The 10,121-nt window shown below is 39.1% G+C and overlaps 1 protein-coding gene across 22 annotated transcripts in view; it reads left to right on the forward strand.

Annotated features, from left to right (window-relative positions):
* The window catches only part of PAX6 (paired box 6), a 50,072-nt gene extending 40,227 nt beyond the window's left edge, over positions 1–9,845 (forward strand). For 18 of the 22 annotated variants that reach the window (XM_085648270.1, XM_085648275.1, XM_085648272.1 and 15 more), the window contains 2 exons: positions 7,266–7,416; positions 8,711–9,845. In XM_085648270.1, the coding sequence (XP_085504396.1) occupies positions 7,266–7,416; positions 8,711–8,796 (237 nt within the window). In that variant the 3' untranslated portion in view covers positions 8,797–9,845. The remainder of the gene's footprint in view (positions 1–7,265; positions 7,417–8,710) is intronic. The other 4 variants (XM_085648265.1, XM_085648266.1, XM_085648267.1 and 1 more) reach the window with 1 other exon arrangement.
* The last annotated feature ends 276 nt before the right edge of the window (positions 9,846–10,121 follow it).

Raw genomic sequence — 10,121 nt, forward strand, 5'->3', positions numbered from 1 at the left:
GCAAAATCTGGCACAGATGCCACAAAACACGTCATAATTCACATATGAGTTACCACTGCGGTTTCAATCAGATAGCGGGGTACTTATCGGGGTGTGGAAGGAAGTATGGTAGGCTGGAGATGTGAGGGCATTTACCACACTCACTGCTGTGGCTAGCATTCGCTTGTAGCATCACTAGGTGTCTATGGCAGGTGGGGGCCAGAGAGACAATATGGAGGTCAATGTCCAAGTGTTTTTATTAAAACACAGGATGGTACATAATGACCACGCTATAACTGCGTTGCTGCAGTAAATAAACGTGTTACTATATATCAATATCTATCTATATATATATATATATGTGTCTATATATATACATATATGTTTATATATATATATATAGATATATAGTAACACATTTGTTATTTACTGCAGATACACACTTATAGTGTGTATATATAATTATCCTCTTCAATGATAACTAACACAGTGCATAAAAAGTGCCTGGCAATAAACTAAGATTACCAGCCCCCTCACCTGAAAGGCCTGTCTGAGACTGCGGGTAACTATTTATATTTACATACAGTTCTAGTCATGCATTTTCAAAGGGTGTTCCTTTTGTTTTGTATGCTGTGATGGTGCAGCATCAAGGACCATGGGACAAGCAGCCTCACATTTCTATACGTTTTACTTTCTAACTTAATTTTACTTCAGTTCTTCAATAGAATTGTAAACAAAAATTGGTAAAATACTTCCACATATTGAACCATAAGTGGTAGGATTTTACCAATTTGTGTTTACTCTTTGTAAGCACATATGACAAAGTCTAAAGTCATCTCCTAACTCTCTTCTGCTATAAGCCAGCCCTACATTGTCTTTATTACAGACACCAAGGAGGGTACTTGTACTTCTTAGCTGTATATATATATATATATATATATATATATATATGTATATATATATATATATATATATATATACACACAAACATTGTATCTGTTCTGATATCAAAACATTTATCTTATGTTCTTGGCAACCAGAGATATCTCTACATTGTTTTTTAAATCTTTGCTTCTTAAAGAATATCAAGCATTGAAGCATATCTTAGTTTCAAAATCTTTCATTAGCTTGAAATCAATATCATCATGGCATATCTTTGCCTCAGACTCATCAATCAATTTGAAAATTGGCCCATGCAATATTTGGAGTACACTATTGTGAAACACAAATCCGGCTGTTCAATGTCTGCAACGTTCTAAGCTTCATAAAATACAGTGTTATCCTTTGTTCAAAATGAACAATAGAATTCACGAGTATAAAGTAACATTTCACTGGTTTGTGGAGATCAATCTGTGGGAAATGTGATGAAGTGTATTATTTTAAAAAATATATAAATACAAATATTTTAATCCATAACACCAATGTATAGTAACTAAAATATATTTATTATTAACATTAAATAATAAACTAAAGGTTTACAGCGCATTAACTGTATTAAAGAACACACAATATTCATAAATATTGTTAATCAATATTAAAAAAAAATGCTCATTCTCGGTAACATTTTATTTTCATTAAATATTTATTCAACTTAGTTAAAGTTATTAATGAATATAAAACCTTTACATTTTGTAACAAAACGTTTAAAGGTTTCATTTTTATTATTTTAAAAATAAATAAATATACTTTTTATCACTAAAATACTGTTTGTATCGTTTTAAAAGTTGAACTAATTTGATGGAAGTAACATTAGTTCCTATGGGGTGTTAGATTTATTCCCTGCCTCCACTATTTTTATAGGAGCATGTTGCAGTGCAAGTGATTGGCCATGTGTAGTGCTTGACTTATTCCAAGGGTTGGCAGTAGTACATTTGAGTCTGCTTTTACACCTTTAGAGCTGTAGTAATTTTAGAAGTGTATGTTATGAACTGTCATTTTCTTACTCTTTTGTAGGTGTGTATTTTGTTTTAGCATTTCCCTCCCAAACCCTACTTTAAATTTCACTAAATCCCTCCAATTTCATAATAAGTATTCCCCATTTGCCCACCACTCCCCCTGGTCTGTCCCACATTTATTACAAAATCATATGCCTGCATCTACTGAGGTCTCCACCACCAGACTAGATAGGAGAGGTCTGAAGCCATTGGTTTATGAATTGTACTTTGTAGTACATGAGTAGTACTACTATAGTACTCCTTTATGTACTAAAAAATAGCAGTTTGTAAATCGGTCCATAAGTCTTGGGTTTATATTAGATCGACTAACTTGCCCTGGGATTAAACTAATGCCTTAAGTGCTATGAGTGAGTAGGCACCACTCACAGGGCAACACAGGATTCACTGTTTCTGGGCACATTCTGGTGTGCCTTCTGGACCACTTTTGTGGTTGCTAGTTTTACACCATTGTTGGAAATGCACTTGTCTACATTTGCTTTGACTTCTATTTCTTGTGTCTCACAATGAATACTCTTTCTATTTCTTTAGTCTTTTTACCTCGGTTGCTGTCAGAGGCCAACAAATATTGATATACAAATCAATATTGATTCTCCTTGTACTTATACTTCATATTAACATGACTTGCAGCTTTGTTTGAATTAAACTAATCCTTTTCAAATTTGAAATAAAAGTTCATTGCTGAACTATCATATAAAATGTTAAAATGAAAGATGGTGCGTTCATGTTGCCCATTCATGCCGTACAAGTATTGTTATAACACTTAATACGGCTAATTAATAATTCTGTGCACCACACATTTTCTCAGTCATAAGGGTCACATTTCAAAACCCAAGTCAAATATTGCTCAATAGTACAGAGGAACATTCCAAGATGATATCTCTAATTTAATAATGGTGTTGGTCAGGAATTAGTAATCACTCATTTACTGGCTTACATTGAGGTCCACGATGATATGTACATGTTTTATGACGTTGACTAATGTTACCTGATATATATACATTTTGCATCCTTATTATTGGTGATAGACAGAGCAAATTGCATATTTCAAGAACGTTAGTGGAGATTTTGCCAATTTAGAGATAATCCCTTACCTTGCAAAGGGAATGACTTGGAATGATAGCAAATTAACCAGGTTCTGGAAAATGATCACGCTGACAGAAATCTCTCCCTATTCGAAATCACAGGTACATCTGTGAATTTCTTTCTTAAGTTGGATCTCTAATAGTAGATCATTTTTGGGAACTTAAAATTACGTGGTCCAAGTTTCTGCTTGCATTTTTCATAGGCAAACAATATTCTAACTTTATAGGTTTGATAAAAACGTTATTTGCTGGAAATCAAAATCCTTGTCGAAATTCAGGAGTTGTGATGGTGTGCAATTATTTTTTTATGTGCATATATTTGAATTTGATCCAGCATTTAAATCTCCGACAATTTTAGGCTGATTTGACAAAATCCGAGCCATACATCAGCTTTAAGATCTCTATTGCACAAAAAGAACAATCTCCAAGAATTGCACTCATTCTGTTTAACAATATCTTGTAGTAACACAATTTCCATCATGATTTGAATAAGAGAGCCGAACGAAGTCAAAGCTATTTCTTAGGTTTTAATTTTAAAAAACCATTTATGAACATTAAAGACATTTACATAAAATGAGCTAGGTTATCACCAGATAGCAATTTGTAGCATACATTATGCTAGTGGTCATGCCATATGAAACATGTTTAACTGCTGTGTCTTAAGAGGCATTTGTGATATTCCAGCCTTACCCTAGCTGGTCGTAATTGATATCTTTGCGAATTTAGTTTAAAATCATTAATGTTGCTTCCATTTAAAGATGTGTATAAAAATATCTTAGATTTTTAATTCAGACACTATGAGCTGGTTGTTCTGTTTCATGAGATTTTTGCCTATAAAGAATGGCACCTTCTGCACCAGAAAAATTGCTGTAGACTATAAGGTGCGAAGACAGGGTGATGACTGGCAGAGGGTGGAACTTTAGGATAGTTCACCTGGTGTGCAAGGGCTTGGACTCCAGTTTGGTACACTTGGGTTGGCCCACAGAGACCTTGTTGGGCAGTGTGGGGGTAGGGCTAGTTTAGCAAGATAATGCCAGGTCTGGGACCACAAACGGGCACAGCTGCCAAGAAGTTCCAACCCACCTCTTGTCTCTGTCTCGGAGGGCTGCTGGAGCTGCCTGTCTGTGTGTTTTTAAACTTTGCAAGCTTTGCACTTTCGAACCTTGGGAAGTTGTCAGCTACCATGGTTTGCAACTTTTCACATTCGTGTTTCAACATGGTGCTGCTCAATCGCTTCTATGCAGTTTCTTTGTGTCACGTTGGCAGTGTTGAGATATGTCTGTGATGCTGTTCAGTTGGGCCTGCGTACTGCTCATCTGTAACTCTGAGGGTGTTCAGCTGCGCCCTTGGTAGTGGCCTGTGGCGCCTGTGATAGCGATTAAATGCACTTGTGGTTCCACCCAACCCATCCTAGAGAACAGCTGCTCTGCAGTATCTCAAACCCCTACCTATCGCAGATGATCCCCCAACCTCTCACCAAGCAGGTCTAAAAAACCAACATAACGTCTGCCCCCTCCCGAAAGCTGGACTAAAAAAAAAAAACCACACACACAATGTCCATAACGTCTGCCCCCGCGCCTCTCAATTTGAGCTTCTCACTGTGGGACATTTTTGAAACGAGGGTTAAATAAATAATTTCCATTTTACGGCATTTCTGGAATCACTCAGCACTCAATAGTCAGATTTCAGATGTTCCTTGGGAGGGGTGGGATGTTTGTCGCCAGCTCTTTCTAGAATGGGGTACAGACCTCAAGCTTAAAGATCTTTGGTCATTTTTTAAAAGTCATAATATGCGCACTTTTGGAAGCAGCTGTACTGGGAGGTCAGCTCTAGAGGCCTCGGAACCTTTGACAAGCAAGGGGAAAGTGGCATTTTATTGGCACTTTCACCTAGTCAGATGCTCTAAATATAACATTTTTTGTCATAAAAAGATTTAAACCATAAATATAACATTTTAAAGCTGGAGTAGTAGCTGCAACAAAGACTTGTTAACAAAAGCACTCAGGAGAGTTCCGATATCACATAGAAAATGTAGCCATTAGTTTATTAATAGCCACATCAAACTAGCAGCATCTTTTTACAGCATCTCTGAAATCAACCACAGTATCACCAACAGAGCAGCACAAAATTGATTTTAAAGGAAGCGCACCAAACAGTATTAAAAGTAGAACGATTGTGTCCATAATAAAGGAATCTAACACACCTAAATCTTGTGGATTGACCTCAAAATACGTAAAAAAATATTTTAACTTCCTAGTATGAAAAAAAAGGCTATTGTAGCATCAACAGCCAACTTGCATAATTATGCAAATACATTTGTGCAGCCTGACATATTGATTAAATTGGTTAGTTTGACTATGAAATATTGGCTTGAGATATTTAATATTTCTTAACTTTACTTCTAAGGCATTAGTTTCAAATATTCTACAAATCATTAGATTCAGTGCTAAAATACCACCTCGTATTATTCAGTAATAATTGACCCCAAAATACTAGGTTGGGATAGTCAGTAAAGCACATATTTTTTCAAATCAACGAGAATGCTATTAAACTGTTTTTATTGCCCTCCAAATGATCAGAAATTGTTACTTCCGAATTTCAACATCTATCAATAATCTACAGAGCATGTCCTGATCTGCACCTTCTTCACTCTAAGATTATCAGCATATAGTCCCGAGTGTGCACTGTAACTCAACAATCATCAGCAGATGTCAGATTAGAACTACACCATCAGTCAGTAACCCTCAGTGCATGGTCAGTTATTCAACATCACTGTTATTGCCCAGGTTTAGAACATCATCTGTTATTCCCCTGTCCCATCTCTCCTCGTCAGCCCCCTCGCCACTGTCCCTTTACCTGGGAGACGGAGGAAGGATTTTTCAAGAGCGTAGCTGAATGCCTGGATGGCGGCCCAAGTTCAAGCTTTCGTAGCTGTGGCCTGGGACAGAATGGGCTCTGGGAACACCACACACAGAGTGTCCTTGGGCAGGCAGGAGACGCATAGAAGTGACTCTCTCCTTCCTCGTACACTCGTGAACTGACCCCGCTGGGCCTGACACTTTGTGGGGTGGAGACAACCACTCCTCTGGTCGGACAGTAACTCAGGAGCAGCCAACAGCGGGGTGGCATGAAGGAAGGCCTGCTGGAGATCCTTCATGGAAGGAAGGCTCGCAAGCCTCTCGAAGGGCTCACCTCGGTGACTGAGGGCTACAGGGGACCAGCACAGCAACAGCCCCTAGTCTCAAGTAGGCCAAAGCAGTTGCCCTTGCCCCCAAAAGTCTGCATCATCCCAGGGGCGATATTGGCGATGATCAAAAGTTATATTCATTAGTAATAACCAACACTAGAAACACGCCAGTCTACCCAGGCCTGGATCTACCTAGCTGATTGTGTTCATGGATTACAAGTCAGTAATCTCTTGATTGATACACCTTGTAAAAGGTGGCAGTATGAGATCATATCTGTTTGTTGAACAGCCCTCCTCACTCAGTCATTCATTCACTCAGCCTTCCTTAAATCCGCTCATCTGTTTTCTAATCTAACTGTCCATTTTTCCATCCATTCATCCATCTGCCCTCTTGTATCGTCCATCCGTCTCAGTACCCTGCCTCTACGAATATAGATCTGGATACCAACTGAAGTCGAAGCAATGCTACAGCAGCCTCAGCTTGTACACCTACTAAATATGCAAAAAGCGGCAGTGAGGTTTTGTCTTGATGCAAGACATTGAGATAATATCATGGCAGAACTTTAGGACTTCAAGCTGGGCACCCCTTCAGCCTATCTGGAAATATAGTTATCATCAGTACATATATCTAAACATACCTACCTCCATTGCTGACAATTGTCCCCATCACATGAAGAACACCTTGAGCCAGTCCTGGATTCTAGGCCAACTGAGCACGTTGTATCATGGAACCTGCAGGGCAGCTTTTCTCTTCATACATAAAATCTGGAAAAGAGCTGTTGGATAAAAAGCCTGGACTGGTTGAGGTGGCCTTCATGACATGGGGCAACTGACCACAAGTTGTGACATTGTATACACACATACATTACTGGTGTTCTAGGTAAATCTCTTTGCCTCTCTCTCTTTCATACTGTCCTTCCCAACCTCTCTCCTCCTCTTCTCCCTCTAATTATCTATCTGTCTAGACAGGAAGTGGAAACTAGGAGGTACAGTGTTTGTGTTTAATATCACAAATCTGTGCATTCCACTTGTTAGTAATATTACTTTTCTTTCTTCTTACAGCCCCCAGTTCCCAGCCAGGCCTCCTCCTACTCTTGCATGCTGCCCTCTAGTCCGTCAGTGAATGGGCGGAGCTATGATACATACACACCTCCTCACATGCAGGCACACATGAACAGCCAGTCCATGGGCACAGCTGGCGCCACTTCGACAGGTAGGCGTCCATTCATTTTTCCACCCTGGTAAACCTCATGGAAGTGTTAATCTTTGATTTCATTTATCTCATACCATACATCCTCGGTATATCCTGCAGGAAGCATTCCATTCTTCTACTACTCAATTGACAATGCTCAGTTCTTTTAGCACATTTTGTGTTCTTGCGGATTGTCACAAAAGATTGTCTGTCAAATGACTGCAGAGGAGGACTGGTAAAATGTGGAAAGCCCTTTTATGTTTGCCTAAGAAGGGTCAAATAGTTTACCTCGGCCTAGCAGCAAACATTATCCATTGGCTTCTATGTCAAATCACAGCCTACCCATGATTGCTTGTTGACTGCTGTGTGCAATGGTAGCCGCTCTGCTTAAGAAGAAACATTGTGGGTAGATGAATCACCCGCCTGCTCTGTTTTCTTTCTAAGCTTAGCTCCCTCAATTAAATTGGTGCCCGCTGTATTATTGTATATAGGGATTATATAGCCCGGGAGGGCAGTTGGTGGGTTTAACTTACAGCGATTTCAGGGGCAGTGGAAAAAGCCTGGGGTAGAGCATCTTTTGGGTACAATACGAAAATCTGGGCTGCGGCCTCTCCACCTTCTCAAAACACAGTTGGTCAGATGCACTTCAAGAAAACACCCAAAGACACAAACGGAGGTTAGCCGCCCAAAATGCCCACATGAGAAGGGCCTGCCACAACACCTCCCTCAACCACAGTGGTGGTGGAACTAGGGCTACAGGAGGTGCCGTAGCACCCTCATAAAACTTGAAAGAATTTAGATGCTGAATGATCAACAAAGGGGCCATTGAAATGTCTTTTGGTGACCAGTGCTGTTTTCAAACACAGACTGCCACATATACGGTATGCCTTTAATGATGTGAAGTTACTGGTCTGCATAATCGCTCTATAACTGTTCCAGCTCAAAAACCTCAGCACAGTCGGCGTCTATATTCTAAAGTTATGACCAGAATAAAAGGTGCAGCCTCTTTAATTACAAATGAAATTACAGATCACTTGCCACCACGAAAAAATAATGCCTCAATGGATCAGTGGCTAGAGTTTTGCATGAAATGGCTCAACTTTAGACTAAACAGAGAATGGGTGGAGAAAAAATTGGAGACACAGGCTACAATTCTAATTGGGGGGAGCGGAGTTATTGCAGGTTTACTGATGATGTTTCAAAGCAATTGTTAAATGACCCAATTACATTCCTGGAAAAATAAATGTTATGTCGTTGTACACCAGAATTTATCAAATTCCTTGAACTTACAACCTTTTCTTCTTTATCATTCCAGGTCTCATTTCCCCTGGAGTGTCAGTCCCAGTACAAGTTCCCGGCAGTGAACCTGACCTGTCTCAATACTGGCCAAGATTACAGTAAAAACCGGGCTAACATAGCCAATGACTTTGTGGAGAACAGTTGGATGTTCAGCAGTATTCTATAGAGGAGGGACACAGCTGGCAAAAAGTACTCCTCCACTGCAACTCTGCCCTGAGTTGGGAGGCTGCGGAAAGACTTTTTCAAGGGACCTTTGCACAATTTGAAGGCGTTATATCAGTTGGAACAAATCTTCATTTTGGTATACAACCCTTTACTCATTTTGTGTGCTACTTGTAAATGGGCATTTGTATGTTATAAGACAAGAACAACCCAAACTTACTGGATGGACGGTATTTGGCCTAAGCTGATCATTACGTTTTTTTTTTTAACAAAAAAAAATGGAAGCCATGATGGACCAGCCTTTGCCACGATTTCCAGAGTTGTCGTCGACAAACACCGGACAGGTCTACCGCGTTGTGCATAAGCAGACTGGGGTTCCAGGTTTTTTTTCTATCATTCCACTGCATATAAACTGAAACTGGAACGGCGTAGGTAAAAAGACAATGAAGCCGATGGAAATTCCAAAGGCGAAAAGCAATCCAGCTGATGCTTATGTCCACAGACCGGGTAAAGAGATGACTTCAAGGAAGAAGAAACAAGTTTGGTAGATAAAATAAAAAAAATAAGGTAGATTGTGTCTTCGATATAATCCGATTTGTTTTATGTCGAAATGTAAGTATTTGTCTTCCCTAGAAATCTCCCAGAATGATTTCTATAATAAAGTTAATTTCATTTATATTTGACAAGAATATTCTATAGATGTTTTATACACATTTTCCATGCATCTTGCGTTTCTTTTTTTGGGGAAGGGGGGAGTTCAGCGAAGAGTTTATTGTTCCTACCTGTAGCTGTACTACATGTTCACAAGTCAGATCATCTTTGTGCATCTAGAACTCATTCCTAATCAATTAAAAGTGCTTGCAAGAGTTTTCAATTTAAGTGTTTTGAAGTTGTTCACAGCGACATATCAAACGTAACCATTGTTGATTGTAAAAACCATGCCAAAGCCTTTGTATTTCCTTTATTATACTATTTTCTTTTTAACCTCATAGCGTGGTCGTGAACCTTTTGTTACTACGTTAGATGGCCGTTAGAGATTGCTCTCTTCTCTATATAGTTTTTGATATGGCGCTCTCTAAATAGATACTTCAAGAGACATATGGATTTTAATATCTTCCACCGAACCTTTAGGCAGCTAATGTTAGTTTGATTGGAGTAGAAAGGATACCAAGACATTTTGAGGCCAACTGATATTGATTTTTTCAAGGCACAAGTAGAGTCATGCTTAGAAGCAGTTGCAATCTATGCCTTACTACATTAAGCAT

This window comes from Triturus cristatus, chromosome 3_2 (assembly GCF_964204655.1).
Source record: "Triturus cristatus chromosome 3_2, aTriCri1.1, whole genome shotgun sequence".
Lineage (NCBI taxonomy): Eukaryota > Metazoa > Chordata > Amphibia > Caudata > Salamandridae > Triturus > Triturus cristatus.